Below are 20,455 nucleotides of genomic sequence, written 5' to 3' on the forward strand. Positions count from 1 at the left end.
ATACAATTGCTCCCTTGGAATAGGAACATAACGGAAAAAGGGCAGTACATTGAGATTTTAATGCCAGCAAATTATAAATTTGGCAAAGCTTAAAACTTTCATCTTCTTTTTGATGAGTAAGGTCAACTCAAAGCTTCACAAAGACTAGAAAGAAAAAAAACAACAATAAGGCTGCAAAAAGATTAGTAAAATAACAAATTGTTTACAAGATTTGATAGTGTACTTTAATTTTCAGCTGAGTACAATACATATAAAATCCTCATTGATTTTTTTTATTGCTTCAAGAAAATTTAAAAATTGCCTCCCCCCTCCTCTATCCTGGTTCGAAATCCAAATCGCTAACTAACATTTTCGGCTAATATCGTACTTTTTGATAAAGAGAATTGATTTGTAAAAATAACACATCAATAGAAATAAAAATGATAGGAAAACGAGAGTAATGGGAAAAGTTTTTATCAGGCTACCGTGAGAGAATTCAGTTTTTTTGCCTATGGTTCTGTTTGTTGATACCTAGGTACATTGCTATTAAAGCTTAGTTCTTTTAGAAATGGGACATTTTCATTTGCTAATAGCTCGTTAACTAGTTATTGGATATTAAAAACTTTGACAGCATTTTGTTGCCTGTAAAAAATACTATTCGACCTATTTTTTTCAAAATTTAAACTTTACGCGTTTTTGAGATATGTACGATGCAAGAGAAAAAGAAAAAAATTATTTTGCACAGTTTCCTTTAAAATACGTCATTATCAAATTGATAGCTGAAAAAACCGTTGATTATTCAAAGAATTACTGAGTTTTTGTGGTGGATAAGTATGCAAACACTGTAAATAATGTCCACAAAGTTCAAATCAAGCATTGGAGTGAAGCACATGATCGGCAACAACGGTTAAGGGTCATCAAGGAAGTCAAGTCTCATACCAGCATTTTTAATTTTTAATAAACGAAAAACTAAGGGTAGATCGCTGAAATGTCCAAAACAATTTTCTCCGATAAGCTGATAGTGTTGCCTAGTGATGACTCATTGAAATCCAACCTCAAACATATATTTTTTGATAGTTCCAAAGCGCTTAAGCTGTAAAACCGGTACCGGAAAAAAAACGTACAAAAATGTGGTCAAAAATAATCAAATTTGTTCATTTCGGAACAACTGTATCCACTAAAATGCTTCCAGTTTCCAGTTTCCAGAGAAGTATTGGACCAAAAAGTATCAAAAATTGAAGAAGGAGGGTGAAGCCACCTGAAATATAGATTTTACGAAGTATAAGTTGGAGAAACTGATCAATACCATGACTGAAAAAAGTGTGCGCCGGCCAATGGGAGATACCAAGAATAAAGTAGAAATTTCTTTAACCAAAAACGGTAAATATTTTTTTTCAAATTTTTCCATAAAAGATCATAACATTACCTTATTTTTCTTCAAAGAAAGTATTTCGTTTAAACGAATGGTTTTTTAGATACAGGCATTCGTAACTGTCCCATTTCTAAAAGAACTAAGCTTTAGACTTGCTCGTCGGTCACGCTGCGATGATTTACGCGTTGTGTTGATGTTCTGTTAATTGGGAGGTGTACTCGCTTGTACAAAAGTAGACATGCTAGGCTAGGGTGGTATACACTAGAATAAGTTTTTCAACTTTGAAAAACAATTTTCAAAACCTTTTCTTTGTTCAAAATTTAGAAAAAAATTAATTTATTCAAACTTTTTTTTCTCTTTTTTACAGGGTTCATCAGAGCACAAAATCACCTTCACTTCGCTTCCCAATTCGGGGTATCGAGATGTTATTGCCGATCCACGGGATGTCGGTGCCAGACTGGTCGACGGACCTAGTCCGGTGGCCGGCCGGCTTCAGCTACTGAACCAGGGCAAGTGGCGTTCCGTGTGTACCAACTCCAAAAAGTAAGGTTTTATAAATCACTTTCATGTTGGGTAATTTAAATAAAAACAATTTATCTTTTAGTTGGACAATCGCCGATTATGAAACAACCTGTCGACAGATGGGATACAAGGGAGGTCGTTTCTGGAACTGGATGGATAAGATCCAGAACTATGACCCAAGGCTGCTTTTGGAGGATCCTAAGTGCGCAGGGAAGGAAGGTTCACTGTTTGAATGTGACTGGAAATCGAGACAAATCGGATCGGGAGTGTGTGACTACCATAGTGATATCGGGGTTCAGTGTTTGCCGTTGTTTGATCAAGTGACGCCTCACTGGCGGGGAATACGGTTTGAAAATGCCGAAAGCAAGGAAACGTTGGCTCACAATCACATCCTATATGATTTCATTTCGCTTTCGGAGTTGCGTCACGTTGAAATTGTCCGGGCTGGCACCGGAAGAGGCGGCAGTGCTGAGGCAGCCATATCAGTTATAGGAACTCCGCCGATCCTCGATCACGTAACCATAGATCATTCGTCTTACACAGGAATCAACGTTACAAGACACGAAGCAGCGTTTGCCTTCAAGGAAGTGACAGTGAAACGAAGCAGGGGGTTCGGAATATTTGTAAATTCAAGTTACGGATCAACGCTGCTGGATAGCGTTACGGTTAGAGAAAATGGAGCTGATGGAATACGTTATGTTGGCCACGACCTACGAGCGGATGAGAGAATTGATCGAAGCAAAGTATTCGATTTCTGTACTCTCACGACAACTGCTTGGCAGATATTCCCCCTACAACTATCGTTCGAACAGTCACAATTTGCTCTCTCGCCTAAAGAATGCTCACAATTGCTAAACACAGGTCCCGGCTACGTGCTAACGTTCCACTTTGTCTTTTTCGAAATGACTCGTAATGAAACTGCAACCATACAAATCTACGATGGAATGTCTGAGAATGATCGTTTGCTAGCGTCCTGGAACATTCGCAATTCTACGAGACCTCAAAGTGTAACCAGCACTAGGGAAAAAATGTTCATTAGATTACGAGCCGAGTCAAGAAGTCGAGTGCTAGCACACTTTCGTGTAACGGCAGGTGCAACGAAAGCTTATGATCTGAACGTGACTCAGACCACGGTTGCCGACAATGGTGGTCGCGGTATTGCCATCGACAATCTGCGGTCGCAGGTTCACGTACACGCTTCAACGATTACAAACAATAATCATGCGGCAGGTTTGCACGTCACTAGTGGAGCTGGCGACGTCAATGTAACGGACTCAAAAATCAGTTTCAACTCCGGAGATGGTATCAACATCACTTACTACGGAGGAAATAGAAACATATCTCGCAGTTCTTTGAGCTCAAACCGTGGTTATGGATTTTCGGTATGGTTAAACCAAACGACGAAAGATCGCCAAGAGTTTTTGGAATTCAATCAAACCACAACCATTGAGTACTCAAACATCGTCAAAAATTTGGAGATTGGTGTTTTACACGGAAACTACTGTGGAGATTCGTGGGTCAACATAACAGGGAACTGGTTCAATGACAGCACTAGCAACGCGATCGATATTCAATCCTGCTGGTTCGAAACAATAGAAAACAGAAGACTGAGACTACAAATAGGTCACAACAACTTCGAGCACTCGAATAAAATTTCAATCGTTATAAGTCCTATACTCAATTTAGAAGGAAAAATCGAGTACAACCAATTCCTGAGGGGAAAATACGGAGCAATATTGACACGCAACAAACCTTGGGAAGAATTCCGTGCTCTTCCTGTTAGATTGATAATCCAGCATAATTACTTCATGTACAACAGGGGTATCTACGTGGTGTCCCTTGGTTTATCGACTAACACGGACAGCAAAACACAATATTTGCTGTTTACAAGAAATTTCGTGAAAAATAACATAATCAAGGAAGCTTTTGGGCCCCTTGAGGATGAAGGGGAGAGGCTCGGAGGTGAAGGCCGATTGAATCCGCGATCCAGAGTAGCTGCACCGATTGTGATTGGTTCAAACGACGTAGAAGTTTTCCGAAATATCATTTCGAATCCACAGTCCAGATACGAGGTCGGCTCGCAACTCTCCGACCAAAGCAAAGCCTTAAACGTCACCTACAACTGGCTTGGATACCAGGATGAGGAAAAAGTCTACGAGCGATTGTTCCACCGGAAAGATCGATACGATCTGGCGAAAATAGAATACTTCCCTTATTTGCTGCATCATTCGAATCCAGGTACACAAACCATTGCTCAGTACGCTAAGTTTGTGCCGTTCTTCTTCAAGGAAGGTAGTGATCGAATCGGGGGAGAAGTTGATGGTCAAGAGATATTACCCTCGGGAAGTTACACCGTAGAGCGAGATATCAATGTGAGACCAGGCGGGAAATTGATATTAAACTCGGGAGTGATATTGAATTTTGCGCCAAGCGTCGGTATGATGGTTACTGGAAAATTGGAAGCTCGGGGTCGAAAACCGGATGATATTATGTTCACTTTGAAACGGGAGGCAGTTATGATGGATAACGACACGACCGAAGCTATCATGATGGACCCAGATATGGCGGTCGATATCGATACGGAGTCAGTTCCGGATCTTGGACCGGCAGAACCTCAAACACCGAAAGTCCCGGTAAGGTTAGTCGGTGGTCAGTCAGACCATGAAGGTCGATTGCAGGTGTACATCGATGGTCGATGGGGAACGGTTTGTGATTACGGTTGGACGATGATCAATGCAGCGCTGGTTTGTCACCAATTGGGTTTGGCTTTGAATCCAAGAGATTGGAGGCTGCAGCGATCTGAGGTTCCTGGAGCTGGAACTTCCGAGGATGTACTACTATCAAACGTACGCTGTTTAGAACATGATATCGATATAACACAGTGCCGTTCAGAACGAGCATCTCACGGAGAATTTGAGAACTCTTGTTCACACGAAAATGACGTTGGAGTTCGATGTTATGAAGGAGCATGGGCCGGTTTACGATTCGGAGTTCTAGCAGAACGGGCTGATCTTCAATACGTTACCATCGAAAAAGCTGGGCTGTTTGATTACATGACGAATACTTTCAAACCAGCTCTTCAGATGGACTTTGCCAGGCATAATCTAGATAGTATCCGAGTGGTTGAGAACCTTCAAGATGGTCTGGGAATTATTTATTCGGACATCTACGCTGGAACTTCAGTCAATAATATAAAGAATTCTGAGTTTTTAAGTAATCGCGGAAACGGTATTAGTATAAGTCAACTAGGAATGAAAATCCATGGTAGTATCATAAAAGATAATCGAGCTTCCGGAATCAACCATGACTCAGTGATCTCAGCTCTAGACCAAAGAGAAATTACCAGTTGGTTCAACATGGTTCCGGACTTCAACGTAGATGATTCCGACTACAGACCTATAATGTTACCTCGAGATTCACACAATATCGACATCGATCAATGGCAAATCAAACATATAATCACACTTCCTGTTCGAGATGCACCCGTTGAAAAAACCATCACTGTTCGTTGTCAACCAGGTTACGTTATCGGTGTTCAGCTGCTCAACCCGATTGAAAACAGGTCAACGGAAAACATCTGGATCTACGATTCGCTAGCCGGGAACACAAACTCCGACGTGTGGCAAGTGAAACGAGATGTTTCGGTATTTCCACTAACAACGAGCAGCTATGGAGCAATTCTCCAATACAAAAGTGGTCACAACGCTCTTGGAGGTGCCGTAATCGTACTACGCTCGATTCAAGCACCCATCCAAAACATTTATAACAGAATCGTTCGAGGTCCGGTGCCAACGCTACAGATAACTTCAACCAAAATCCAACGTAACTTCCGAGGTATCACCGGTACATATTATAATCGGTATCTAGGAGAGCAGAGCGAAATTTACCTTCGCAAAGCTAACGAATCCATAAAATTGATAAACTGCGAGATCAGTCACAATCGGGAGGAAGCCGTTTTCATTCATTCACCCTTTTGGGATGTACACGAGAGCAATATCTCGGAGATAACCATTCACATCAACAACAGTATGATCAGAGATAACGGGCGAGGAATTCGACAGTTCTCCAAAGATCTTCGCTCCTCGAACAACTTGTTCCACTACGTTTTGCAGGACACAACGGTTGAAAGTAACTCGTTCGGTGGATTGGAGTTGAGTTTGCCATATGTTTGGCAGTACAACGAGAATTTCACGCATTCCGTGTTCCTGGGTAACGATACTTGGGCCAGAAATAGGAAGTTCGGTATAATTATCGACGGCCACTACGCTGCGGTAAACATATCGTCGAACATTTTTTCGGAAAACGTTTGTGCCCATGGACTGATCGGGTTCAAGGGAATGGAGAAGAAGTTGCGAATCGACAACAATAAGATTGTGCGGAATTCTGGCAAGTATTTGGTCGAGTTCCGATCGGACAGTCAGAGCGAAATTCTTGGCGAAATACCAGCCATGTTTGCTTTCAATCACATCGAGAGCAACGAGAAGGTGGCTTCAACACGATCAGAAATGAGAAACTTCATCCGAGGTGATCGGGGTAATGCTAAGGATCCGACCTGTGTTATCGGCTTTGGAGGCGTTCAAAAGATAAGGATCTATCGGAACGTGATTTCGAATAATGAACAGGATTACGATTTGATTGCGGGAATTAAATCAGCTAGGTTGAACAACTTCTTGGACGTTAAAGAGAATTGGTGGGGTTCGCAGGATGAGGAGCACATCAAAACGAGAATTTTTGATTTCGATGACTGGAATAATCATGCAGAGGCCCAGTATAGACCTTACTTGGTGGAAGATGCAATCGATGGAAGTGTTTCCGTTTCATTATCTAGAAATCGATCCGTTGATTTGGACAATCTAGGAGGACGCATAACAGAAGATTTATCGATTTTCAGACGGGAGCAGCCGTATGTTATCAAGGCAGACATCACAGTGATGCCAGGAGTAACGATGAATATATTTCCGGGTGTTGTAATGGAATTTGCTCCCAATGTTGGCATTCTAGTGTTAGGCACTTTAATAGCTAGGGGAACTCGTGATGCTGAGATTGTGATGCGACCTTTCCAAAGTGCTTCTGAGCAGATGAATCGTGTGGAGCGGTCTTTGGAAAATATGATCAACTACGACTCGATTCGGCTGTGCGCTAATCGGAACTGTTCGGGAAGCGATCGGGAAAATGATAAAATAAGAGAGGGTTTTTTGGAGTATTACAACCACACAACTCTTCAATGGATTCCGATTTGTGATCGTAGGTTTACGGAGCGAAATGCACAAGTTGTTTGCCGAGAGCTGGGATATGATCCATTGGACGTGTTCTTCGGACATGATCGTCGCATAGAGTTCCATACGAACTCTTTAACCCGAATTTGGACGTGGGTCGAACCGATGGAGTGCCATGGAGACGAACTTCGATTGGAAGAATGTCCGGAACGTTTGAACGGTCAGTTGTACGGGAGACGTCACGAGTGTCAGTGGGATTCCGAGTTTGTGTTCATAAGTTGTAATGGAGAACCTGAGCAAAGGAATTATTGGGGAGGAGTTCGTTTCGCTAATCAAGATTTTGAGGCAAGTTTGTACGAGCATAGGATTCACGATGCTGTCACTCACGGAACAGCAAGACCAGTAGAAAGTGTTATGGAGTTCGTTCGTATCGAACGAGCAGGAATGCTTCACGGTGAAAAGTCTCCGGCAGTTCAAACGATATCGAAGAACCCGAGTATCAGCTTCGTTAACATTCGAAACAGTGCTCATCATGCTGTCAATTTGGTGTCTCCAAGCGATGCTATCCATTTGAACTTCTTAAACATCTTCGAGGCTTTGGGACATGGGATCAATGCCATCTCACTGACTGGTGAAGGTCGTGAGAGTGATGAGTCCAGCTACAGTCCGATGAAAGACCTCGATCTACCGTACAATTTGTTCTCAATGATCGACATCTGCGATACCAACAAAGAAATAACACTGGAAGAACGAGTACTGGTCTATTACAAGTACGATAATAATCCTGTGAACTGCGTTAAGATTTTCAAAAGCGCATACCGAGTGAAGCCTTTGGGCTTCAGGTTGCTGCAATCGAATTTGTTCAACCACTCCAAGGAATACGGACGGCGAGATATGATCCAACTGCTCGATGGAGACATCTACAACGTTAGTGCGAAAGTCATCGGAATCGTAGATGCTGACAGCGATAATCAGAAGAAACTTTTCAAAACGGAAGAACCGGCTTTGAGTGTGCGACTGATTGCTAGTGGTGCACCGGCAAGACACGGGTTCATTGCTGAAATTGTTACGCTTCCTATTTCTGCCATTGGATTCAGTGAGTTCATTCGATATCTTCTAAGCTTAATTGAAAGATAAATTCGATTGTTATTTTCTTCGTAGATCGTGACGCTCAGCACAACATTTCCAACTCGGAGATTATGGGATGCGTTGGAGGTGCGCTTCACTATTCCACTGTTGGTGAGGTGTCGCCAATTCTTACGTTGGAACGCAATCGATTCGTACGCAACTGTCGACAGTTGTATGGGAATTTTTCCTCCTGTGAAGCCACCGTCCGAGTAGACGTCCAGAACATGCAGACATTATATTTTAGGGTGAGACGTGAAGAATGATTCAATTGAAACAGACTTTATAACTATTCCATCTTTTAGAACAACTTGCTGCAAGAAAACCAAGGAGGTCTATCGATACGGGCTGATTCTAGGGGGTCGGCAACGTCGCTCAGAGGATGGGTTCATAACAATCTTTTCGTGAAGAACCGAAACAGGCCGGCACTTTACGTCGAGGGGCGTCAATCTTCACCATATCAGGAAGTCACCGTTCACAACAACTATTTCTCCCAGAACGAAGCCGGATTCCGGGATGTTGTGGTGTTGAGACAGGTTGTGTCCAATTTCAGCTACAACTACGTGCACAGTAATCGAGGAGGTCGCATCATCGAGGTTTCCGGATTCGATCGAGTTCGGTTGCCGATCTATCAGACGACGTCGCATAATGGATTTTATGAGTGAGTATGCCTTATCGGCCCAAGTGCGATTAAGGACACGATACTCGAGCATAAACTTTTCGAAGGAAGCGTTTGCTTTATTCTGGATTATTACTTATACATTTTATTTCAACTTATCCGTTAATAACTGATAAAGTTTAAAAAGAGCGCCTTCTTAATAAAGCAACCTTTTGATTCATTTCAGTAATGTAGCAACCGATTGGAGCGGAAGAGCTACGATCGTGGCAGGAACCGCTGGACAACACTACATTGACAACATCTTCGCCAACCCGGACAATGATTATGAAATGATAACAGTCAACCGATCTATGTAAGTACATTTTTAGTTATATTTTTATAGGGGACTGTAATTTGAAAAAGGGGTTTTATTCCAATACTGAAGGTGAGATTGTTTATTCTTGAGCTGTTAGATAGTTTAATCAACTGTAAAAAAGTTGTATGACCTTGCTTATTGAACAACCTTCTGTGATCAACAGACGAATAAATCAATAGGCAGTTCATGAATCTATTTTCAATACAAAACGTTGTAGATAAGAAACATAGAATACAAAAATATATATCAATGCCGAACTTAACACAAAATTTTGGTTGAAACAATTTCAAAATTTGCATGCTTTGTTTCTTCTATTTTATTTACATATACCTCCACTAACTACTCTCATCTGCATGACACGACCGTACGAATGTGTTCGCAGATTTGACTTCCAGTTCTGGAATAGGTACGTGTAGATGTTACTATTTTATTTTATCTGTTGTTCTGTTACGTTGTGTAAATTGTATTGTGTAAATATTGATTTGGTTGGAAATTTTTTTTTGCAAAATTACGCTTACATTTTTGACTGTTTATAGTACTTTGGACGTGTGGAAGACGAAAATCGATGCCAAGCACAACTTCTGGAGCTTCAACGAAACGCTAGCAGTAGGAGGCCGTATTCGAGACCGTTACGATGACCCGCAGCTCCTGGAAGTTCAATACCTGCCGCTGCATATGAACAATCTAACAGTACTTGATGGAAAATGCCCTCCCGGGTGGACCTTGCTCGTGGACACTTGCTACATGTATGTCGGGGCACCGATGAGCTTCCGGGAAGCCAGAGATTTCTGCCGTTCGGACAATGCCTCGTTGCCTTTCATTCATGGGGATTACGACGTGTTGTGGAGGTTCTTGGAACAACAGTCCCGCTATCTGCGATCGGCTGAGAAAGTTTGGATTCAGGATCCTAACTATATAGATCGCTGTACTTCGTTTATCTATCGAAACGTGGAGATCGAGGAATGTCACGAACGGCATGCCTTCCTATGTGAAATCGATCCTAAGGTGTGTTGAAACACTTCAAATACGGATGCATCAACCTATCTAAACTTTTCATTCTTTTACCCAGGTTCAAATTGACCCACTGTTCTGGAAAGCCGATACGGTGGCGATCGCGATGCTGTCTGCGTTGATTTTGGTGTTCCTGCTGCTGCTGTTGATCTGTATGTGCTGGGTGTTCAAGTCCCGCTTCAGGCAGAAGCAGCGTCTTCAGCGGCGTAACAGTATTCGCCAGAGTTTGCGCAGTTTGAACAGCATCGATCCGCAGGGTTCGATACGGAGGAGAAACTTTGTGAGTATTTGACAATGGTGTTGTAGCTTGGGACAATTATGGTATGGTTTGTTGCTGTTTAGGTGCTCTTATAGCAATCAACGAGGTCATGTAGTAATTATTTCTATCAGTTGCGGAGGGAAGATAACGTATTTTCTAGTAAGCTTGATTCGGGATGTACAGCTCTGAATCCCTAATGTCTCTTATGTTTTTAATATTCAAGTTTTCGTAACTTTTTAAAGATATGTTCAATATTGCTTTTCTGAATAATTCTTTAATTCAATGCACTGATTTATCTCACGCTTTTCGCTAGCCCACGGATGTTTAAAATTAGTAAGTGCACTACCAGGATGAAATCAATTAGCTTAGTCTTCGTTTCAATGCACCTCTAATCCACTTTCCTAATCCCACAGGTCGTATCTCGTTCAACGGACACCCTTAGATCAGTAACGACTGGAACCACTGACTACAAGAAGATGGCCTCAAACGGATCGATCGAATCGGTCGATAAGAGTGTGCTAAGTTCGGAGACCAACTATGATGCCTACGATAAGCAGCAACAAGCCTACGGTAACGAGTACGCGGATCAACTGAAAAGTCAGATGGGTTACAGCGATGCGAACGTTACCAATGGGGGTGGAGATTACATGCAGCATTCCAATGACGGAAGTCCAACACGCCCAACCAAAGTCTACGGACTGCCAGACTACAGCTCTCACGGAGGCAGTACAGCGTTTGAGTTGGCATTCCGAAACGAAGGATTCCGAGATAACTCGACGACCTATTCGGGAATCACGAGAAACAACTCGATAAGTACCGCGATTAACGAAGATACTCCAATCATCCATCACCCTGTTGAAAACGAGGATACAGGTTCGGACTATTACGGTAACTCCAGCACTCTTCCGATGCGTGTTCGAGGAGACAATCTGTCATTCTTGAGTGAACTGAAGAACCGATTGCCCGAATACGCTCCAATGCCACAGGGTCACACCAGTTTCCTACCGAACTCAAATCGCAACTCTCAGGAAAGTGGGAACCCTTCACTGCCATACTCACCTCACGAATACCAACAACCGTCGATACAGATCCGTCGACCGCCCCACAATGGGTTCACTCAACCAACGGCAGTAGTATCCCCGAACGTCGACAATGATCGGGATATTCGTCGACCAGATTCCTACATGAAAGCGGTTAAGAAATATGCTACCCCAGGCCGCGAAAGGGAATCCATCATTCCGCCACCTCGAATAGATATCGGCAACGCAGCCAGCCAACGAAGACCAAAGACAGTGTACGAAGCGTCTCCAACAGAAACGATGACGGCACCTCCGATTCCACCGACACCGGCCTCGCCGCAACGAACCACCTACAACCGGTCCCGATCGGAAGCGCTGCTCGAAACGAACTTCGACGAAGCTCTGCCGCCGATGGCCGAAATGTTGAGTGCCGACAGCCGCAGCTATTCACAACCCCTCGAGACTGCTATGTAAGCGCCATCTTTGTTTTTAAAGTATAGTTTATGTGTATAATTTTTAAGGTAGTGTAAAGTAGTAGTCTTTGAGAATCTGTGATCTGTGAGCGCAGCTTCGCTGTTTTTTAACCAACAACGTCGTTAAGCACTTGTACAATAATACCTCTAGTTAATGTTTCTTGTGCTGCCAAACGTATTCGGAACCAATGCATCGAATAAATCAAAATTTGGAACTTCTTCTTGGCTGGTGGGATGGTCGATTGACAATCGGATTTCGAGAGCTAACAATTGCACCATGCTGTAAATTGCACATAACTGAAAATTTGAACATCGAATGAAAAAGCAATGCAGCCATCTATCGAAATTGGTAATAATGTGTATGATTGCTAAATCTATTGCAATGTTGATTGGCAGTTAAAACTTGAAAAAGAGCACAACTTGTAAGACATTTTATTATTGCACCTGTATAATCACTAAAATATGCTTAGACAATTTGTACAAAAATCAAAAAGACTGATTCCAAAAAAATGGATCCTTTCAAATAATTACTTAGAATTTGAACTGATATATTCAGGTATCGAATGATACACTAAGCAAATGAAAAACGAAATCCTGAAATATGATCGTACAAATAGGAACATTCACAAATTTATCCAAATATTCTTCTCGTCACCATTAATTATATTTTAAAAATTATAATATTTAATTTGAAATTAAAAATTTATTTGAACACCCATTAAAGTTTGAAATCCAGAAGTCAATAAAGGTAACAAAAAATAACATTTTAGGCTTGAATTTTTATGTCACTTTCAAATCAAAATAAATAATTATGAAACTAGGTATTAAATAAATTAAATTTTTTAATTATTCTGAATTCCCTATTTGAACTTTGGAATTCAAACATTTTTTTCGGATTTTGATTTGAATTGCTTTTCTAAATTTTAGTAATAGAATCGATGAACATTCATTAAATATTCTTAACTCTGAGTTCTGAATCTTTCAAACAAAAAATCTCAATTCTGAATTACTTTTTTCAACTTCAGAACTTTAATCTGAATTTCAAGTTTTAAATCAGAGTTCTGAACTCTGAATGCTGGAATTTATTTTTTTCCTTGAAACCAGAAATCATTAATCTGAACTTTAAAACTCAAAACTCAGAAGCCAGAATAAATAATGTTAAAAATTTAACTCAGAATGTTTGATTCAATTTAAATAATCTTGGATTCAAAATCCAGCATCCGAAATTCAGAATTTTGGAAACAAGACTCAAATTGCTGAGTTTTGGATACATGATACATGATATCTATGGATTCATTATGTGGAATTCAGGATGGAGAACTCAGAATTGAAAGGTGAGAAATCAAAATTCATGGTACAGAACTCAAAATTTAGAAGTCGGATTTCCTTCCAGAACTCACAGATAGGAAATCCGATTTTTTTTAATCCTGAATCCTTAGTTTAGTATTTAGAAATCTGAAATCTTAATGAATGGAACGACTGTTTTGGTGGATTTTTTTAAAGGATTTCTTGATGGCTGTTTTTATTTTTTAAGTAAAAACGATTGTTTCTTACTCTAACGTCTCGATTCCATCAGGGGCGATAAAGTGTCGTTTTCTTGTTAAGTTTGATTTGGTTTATCTTGGGTTAAGAATTCTTAATACAATATTCTCAATACAGAATTTTGAACTGAAACGACTGTGTTTAACTCCAACGTTTCGATCCATCTGGGTTCTTCATCAAGGTCGATAAAGTGTCGTTTTCTCGTTAAGTTTGATTTGGCTTATCTTGAACAAAACCTAATGACTGCTTTTGTTGACAAGTTTTCAAAAAATATTCATATGCCTGTTGTATTTGGGGTGTTTTTACAACTTTCTACATCGGAACCTTGCAATGTGAACTGTTTTGGATTTCGAGTTGTTAGTTTTCGAGTTAATTTCGAGACACTTGCAAAACTCCGATGCAGAAAATTGTAAAAACACCCAAAATTCAACAGACAAGCGAAAATTCGTCAACAAAGCCCAATGGCAGCAGTTCTAGATAAGGCGAATCAAGCTTAACCAGAAAACTACACTTGATCACCTCTGATGAAAATTCAATAAGGATCGAAACGTTGGAGTTAAAAAAAACTGTCGGTTTTTACTTATAAATCCGACACTGATAGCCGTTGAAGATCCTTTTAAAGAAATCTTAAATTTCAATTGACAATTCTGTATTGAGAATATTCTTTTCTTGAGTAAGTTTGAGTCTTAAATTCAGAATATGAATTCGGATATCTCGGATTTCTGGATCCAAGATTCAGGGTTAAGAACTGAAAATTCACAATTAAGAACTCGATATTATGAACTACAAATTTTAAGTTCTGTGTCCTGAATTCTGAAATAGAAAAAAGTTTCAACATTCATATATCCAAATTCAGATTTTTGTCCTGAAATTTGAACTTGAAGATAGAAAAAATCAGAACTCACAATTTGGAATCTGACATTCAAAACGACGAGTTCTTAAATTTAAATGAATCTGGTTTTCTGTGTATAGAATTCAAGATTAAGGTTACCAGATTGCCCGGTTTTATCCGGGTTTGCCCGGATATTTAACACAAATTTGACAGAAGTCCGCCCCGGCCCGGTTGCCCGGATTTCAGTTAAAATGCCCGGATTTTGCCCGGATTTATTCACTTTATTTGCCAAAAAAAAAAACAAATTTTGTACCTAGTAATTTTTTTTTATTTATGCGTCTAAAACGATTTTTTTAACAAGTTTAATAAAAATAACCATGAGAAATTTTTTCGAAAGCGTAAAATACGATTCAAAAACTTCTGATGAAAAAAAATTTTTTTCATGGTTTTTTTCCTTGATTTGTGTTGAAAAATTCCTTGATTTGGACCAAATTTGCCCGGATATTGCCCGGATTTTTGGTTGACATTTTGGAATCAAATGCCCGGATTTTGCCAGGTTTTAGATGAAAATAGCCCGGATTGTCCGGTCCAGGTACGTGCTGAAAAAATTCTGGCAACCTTATTCTAGATTCTTAATTAGTAGTTTTGAGTTCTAGATCCTGAGCTTAAAAATCTGAATTTTGTGTCGTGTTACTGTAATGTAATCAAGTTTTGAATTCTGAATTCTTAGTTCCTTATTTCGACTCTAAAATATGAATTCATAACTACAGTCGACCTGGATAAGCGAGAGTCCAATGGACCGAACTTTATTTCGCACTTAAAGAATCTTATTTTTTAACATATCCATTTTCTTTTTCTAAAGGTGAGAAACAAAAAGAAACTCAAATCAATTCAATATTTTTTGTGTTTTCTGATAAAATAAAGGTATGATACTTCCGTTCGTTCCACAATGTTATTCCTAGTAGTAAAATTTCAGTTAAGGAATGTCAATTTCACCATTTTGCTTGGCCTATCCAAGAAGAAAATTCAAGCTTTTCTTTCATGATTTTGAGGTTTTTCATTCTCGCTTATAGACGTTTTGGGCCTAAAAATCATGGGAACGGGCTGGTGATTTCTATCACTTGTAGAGACTTCTTGCTTATCCAGTTCTCTCTTATCCAGGTTCGACTGTATGTATTCTGAACTTTGAATTTCGAGTTTTGGAATCAAATTTATGAATTCATAAATTAAATTTTTGAGTATTGAATTTTGAAATTACAATTCTGTAATTTAAATTTTGAAATCTAAAGAGTAAAATTTGAATTCTTGATTCTAAACTTTAAATTACTATTTTATATTCTGAATACTGAATCCTAAATGTTGAATTCATCATTTTTGGTAGTTTTCATCGACTGATGAATATATTTTTCTATATAATTTAAATTGGCATTTCAGTCAGAAGGAAGCAAATACTAGAATTTGCAATTTGCTCGACGTTTCGGCTTTTGGTTTTCGCCTACCTTCCTTGCAAGTATTATAATCTACAGTTCACCCAACGTTTCGGTCTTTGGTCTTGGCCTTCCTCAAGGGAAGGAAGGCCAAAACCAAAGCCGAAACGTCGGGCAAACTGTAGATTCTAATACTTGCTTCCTTCTGACTGAAATGCTAATTTAAATTATAGAGAATTCAGCATTGAAAACTCAAAACTCAGATTACAAAATTCAGTCTTCAGAAATATTTATTTAGGATCAGAATTCCAAATTGAAGATTCGAATTAAGGAGTGCAGAATGAATTATTTAATTTTGAATGCTGCAAAAGTTTTTTTTTATAAATTAATAATGCTCTGTTTTAATCTGTGAATCTTCGCTAGTAGCAAGTCATAGCTTTTAAATTATTTTATATATTCAAAGCTGTGAAGTTCGATTGAGAGTTTTCAAATAGCACTATTTTGAGCTTGGAATTATAAATAATGAATACTGAATGATTAACTTTGTATTTGAAATACATAAGAAGGAATTGTAAAATTGAGTTCTATTCCTGAAGATAGTTCCCTGTTCGAAAATCTAAATTTAAGTAACAGTAATAATTAGCCATTTGTTGCATTGAGTATCAAATTTGTAATTGTGAGAAATCGTACTTTTATAATTTTTTTCTTGATGTTTGTTAGACCGCAGCAAGCCGTGTATGAACATTTCGAGTTTATTAAGTTTTACACCTCTCATAACTTTTTTTGGCTACTTTTGTTGCCTGAAATAGCAATACAATTTTTGAAAGCGATTTATTGAGTACTGATTTAGCGCAACGCATTTTTATATTGTATGGAAATTTTGTATAAAAAAAATCATAAATAATCGTCAACGATCTACTGAAATTTAAAAAAATTATTATTAATTTTCCTTGATTCCTTCAGTACATTTCATGTGAACAAACCACAATCCTAACTAGTATCTCAGAAATAATATTTGATGTTACACAGAAAATAATTCAAAATTGTTGATTAAAGCATTTATAACTGCTTGTTTGCAAGATGTTTAACCTTAGCATTCCAGAATACTTTTTGCACATAGTCGGACCGAGTAATTCCGGGCAAACGTTTTGAAAAACCTGGCAAAATCCGGGCAATTTATTTAAAATTTTTCATTTAAAAAATCAGGCAATATCCGGGAAAATCTTAACAAGTTCCAAACAATGATCCAAAAAAAATTGGGAGTAGGTGGAGAAAAATAATTGTAAATATGTTTGTCGAAACACATCAGCAGTGTTCAATTCATGTTCGAGGGATCCGAACGTTTAAGAAATCTTTTTATGATGAAAAAATTTAAAACTTGATTTGAGATGTTTGTTAAATTTTCCAATTATTGTAGATAAAACCGGGCAAAAAACGGGTAGTTTTCTACAATATTCGGGCATCCGGGCCGGACCGCTTTGTACTGTCAATGAGTTTAATGACCTTAATAACCATGACAAAGACATTTCATGAAATTATTAAAGGATCTAGCAATCAACCTGCTTATTTGAAGTACTTTTCAATGGATTCAGATTTTTTTTATTTTCAAATGGTTATAACTTTTTTCGTGAAATACTACGCTCTTTCTCATGTAAGCAAAAAAATGAAGCTTAACATTAGACAAAACCAAAAACTTCATTTCAAGCGTTATTGAATTTCCTGGATGATTTAATATGCAAAAACTTTGTTCTTCTAAACAAATTTCCATACAAAACTGAAACGCGTTGCGCTCATTCAGGAATCAACAAATTTATCTAAAATTTTACACTAATGCTTGGTGGCCCCAAAAGCCATCAAAAAACATACGGGAGATCACATCATTTCCAAATATTTAAAATGATTTAAAATATAAAATAAAAACAATGATATGAAACGCTGAAGAATGCAAGATTCTGGCGTCTTTACTTATAGTAAATGTTTAATATAAAATAATGTCAATTGAATGGCAACCCGAGCAGAACTTTTTGGCGAATTTATACCCCGTTTCGCTATCATATCTAGAATGTTAAATTTGGTATCATTATGCCCGAATAAAGATGGTGCATTTCCAAAATTTGAGTCTCAATTTCCATATTCGGATACCTCATTCCTGTCAAGTGCGGGTTTCACTGAAACCTTAATGATACCTCGTTTAACCCCCGTTTCAAAATGTATTTTGAAAGCATAGGTATTTGGTATGGAATAACCTCAGAATATATCAGCGTTATGCTGATTTAGACATCAAAATTTGCTTGGAAAAGTTTTAAAAAAAATTCTGGATTTGTTCTACTGAATTTTGTTTCTCAAATATTGTACTCAACCTTGAAGTTTTTCAATTTAAGATTTAGAATTTTCAATAATGGTTCTAACTAAGCTAAATAGATTTTTTTTTCTAAAAAATTGAAATAAAATTGTAACATCTGGAATTCCATATACCTAAATGTTGCAATGATTGTATTATTTCCAGTGTTGATTATTCATGTTAACAAATTAAAATTTTCATATCTTAATATAAGGTTCAAATTTTTTCAAAGGATCTTGATCACTTATTCATATAATCGAGGTCCAAACTAGGTGTAAAATCTTTTTTTATCATTTCAAAGTATGTATTGAATTTCGCTTCCATTTTGATTATTTCTTACTACCAATAAAAACAGAACTTTGAAATCCCACAACTGAATCAAGGAATTTTACCTGAACACTTTAAATTAAGGCTCAAATGTGTAAAATTGAAAAAAAAAGAATTGAATCCCTATTCGAATCATATAATTTTTCTGAAAAATTACTTTCGAAAAGCTAACCCAACAATCAATTTCCAATTTGATACAGTAATGGTACAGTCATACACTGACTGACTTCGCTACTCGCCAAAAAAAAGCCGACATCGTCATCCTGCCAGCCGAATGGATCAATCCTAGAGAGAGAAAACCTTATTAAAAACTAACTTTTACCGAATGCTAGCTTTGTGTTCAACAGGTTTCGAGTAAGTCGAATTCAAGAGATAGAAAGCCTTAGTCCGAATATTTAGCTCTCGGTGAGCATTATTGTAGATTAAACGATCGAACGAAATCATGAAGGAAATTTAGGTATTAAAATATGTAAGAAGTAAGAAACGCGCGAAGGCACGTGCATTAATTTGCACGCAATACTGCACACAAGAAACTGAACCGTTTCTTGCGTGAAAGATTCGACACATCGTGGAAGTTTAACGAAACCGTACTTGACGAAAGGGAGACGACCAGAACTGTAATAAGGGTACTGATACGGTCTAAAACTGTTTGACTGGTTTGACCAGCGTATTAATGAAACTGTAAAATTGTATAAATTGTAAGATTTTCAATCAAATTTTATTTTTAAAATCGAACTCGTGATAATAGCAGTTAAAGATCAATATTAATCGGTAGAGTCTTTTTTGAGATCGCAATCGGAAACGTCATCACAAGCATAGAATAGGAAAAATCGTAAAAAAGTTAATTCAGTCACAGATATGAACTAATAAAGAAGACATCAGAGAGGAGTTTTCTTCTGGCTTGCATGAAATATTAAAAAAAAAAATGAATTCAGAGAGTTTCTCAAAAAAAGGAAGCAACAACGAAATTGGAAATGTAAACTTGGTAGCAAAAAATGTATTCAACAATCCCAATGCAATGTCTGTGATTGAATCGAAACGCGTTTTGTATCCCGTGCGCCCACGAGCTGGCGATAGTTACTAGAAAGTGCTAGTTTATGTTTTCGAAACAGGTCAATGAAATCTAATCACGCCGGGCAAGAGATAATCTTAAATATGCAGCTTCCTGCCCCACAACCGATGCGATTGAATGGGAAACATTTGTGTATTGTAAACTATGGGTTCGCCACAGCTTATGAGCTGTTCAATGATTATTTAGAAAGAAAAAAAAAATCTACGGAAGGCAGAACAATCCAACATAGTCATAGTAGCATCTATATTGTTGACGTTAAGTTTCAGGAGTAAGCATAAAAAATATAAACCTTCTGAGATGTCTAAGTCGTGTCGCTCGACGGGAGTATTGCGTTATCAACCATGCCTGGCGTAACAGAGCCATGGTATTTTCCATGACGAATTAGGTTCTTTTTCTTGCTGGGCCGTTGATTATTTCAATGCAGCAGGTATTTGACGAAACAGACTAATCAGGAACCAATGCAATCGTTATTTCATAAGAAATGAACAAAAAAAAAAAACAATTACAGATGCGAGCAGAGAATTATTTTTAAATTATGCAATCAGGTGGAGTCGCGTCGAATTAGTCTATTTCATTCGATTTAATTTTGGATCCGTCCAATCGTTTAATTTAATTTGATCTTAGTCCAGCTTAATTTAAGCATAATTAGTTAAATTTGACCATGCGCAAATGTAAGATACGATGTGCGTCCAGTATAGAGAACTTATTGTTAAAGTTATAGGTAACTGAGAAGCGTTCGAACGATGAAATAAATTTTATGAATGTTGAAATTTGTAGCTGATTTGTTTCTCTTGTTGTTCTAAATATCCGAATTCAATTTTTTTTTAAAAGTGCTACACAGATTCAAAGAATACTCGTTTGCAGAAACATCAATGAATAACTAACTGATACTTTTTTGCTATTTCTTTCGGTTGTAACAGGTAGGTAATAAACAAACAAAAACACAACAAATCGAAAAAATATA

The 20,455-nt window shown here is 38.2% G+C and overlaps 1 protein-coding gene across 6 annotated transcripts in view; it reads left to right on the plus strand.

The window, feature by feature from the left end:
- The window catches only part of LOC129744101 (protein bark beetle-like), a 99,551-nt gene extending 79,320 nt beyond the window's left edge, over window positions 1-20,231 (plus strand). For 4 of the 6 annotated variants that reach the window (XM_055736464.1, XM_055736466.1, XM_055736467.1 and 1 more), the window contains exons 3-12: window positions 1,719-1,894; window positions 1,956-8,185; window positions 8,251-8,462; window positions 8,520-8,875; window positions 9,060-9,185; window positions 9,571-9,594; window positions 9,725-10,193; window positions 10,258-10,479; window positions 10,872-11,947; window positions 18,620-20,231. In XM_055736464.1, coding sequence (XP_055592439.1) covers window positions 1,719-1,894; window positions 1,956-8,185; window positions 8,251-8,462; window positions 8,520-8,875; window positions 9,060-9,185; window positions 9,571-9,594; window positions 9,725-10,193; window positions 10,258-10,479; window positions 10,872-11,947; window positions 18,620-18,641 — 8,913 coding nt within the window. In that variant the 3' untranslated portion in view covers window positions 18,642-20,231. Of the gene's footprint in view, window positions 1-1,718; window positions 1,895-1,955; window positions 8,186-8,250; window positions 8,463-8,519; window positions 8,876-9,059; window positions 9,186-9,570; window positions 9,595-9,724; window positions 10,194-10,257; window positions 10,480-10,771; window positions 10,792-10,871; window positions 11,948-18,619 lie in introns of those variants that run through there. The other 2 variants (XM_055736469.1, XM_055736468.1) reach the window with 2 other exon arrangements.
- Window positions 20,232-20,455: the final 224 nt, after the last annotated feature.

The sequence above is a fragment of the Uranotaenia lowii genome, chromosome 2 (assembly GCF_029784155.1).
Source record: "Uranotaenia lowii strain MFRU-FL chromosome 2, ASM2978415v1, whole genome shotgun sequence".
Classification (NCBI taxonomy): Eukaryota; Metazoa; Arthropoda; class Insecta; order Diptera; family Culicidae; genus Uranotaenia; species Uranotaenia lowii.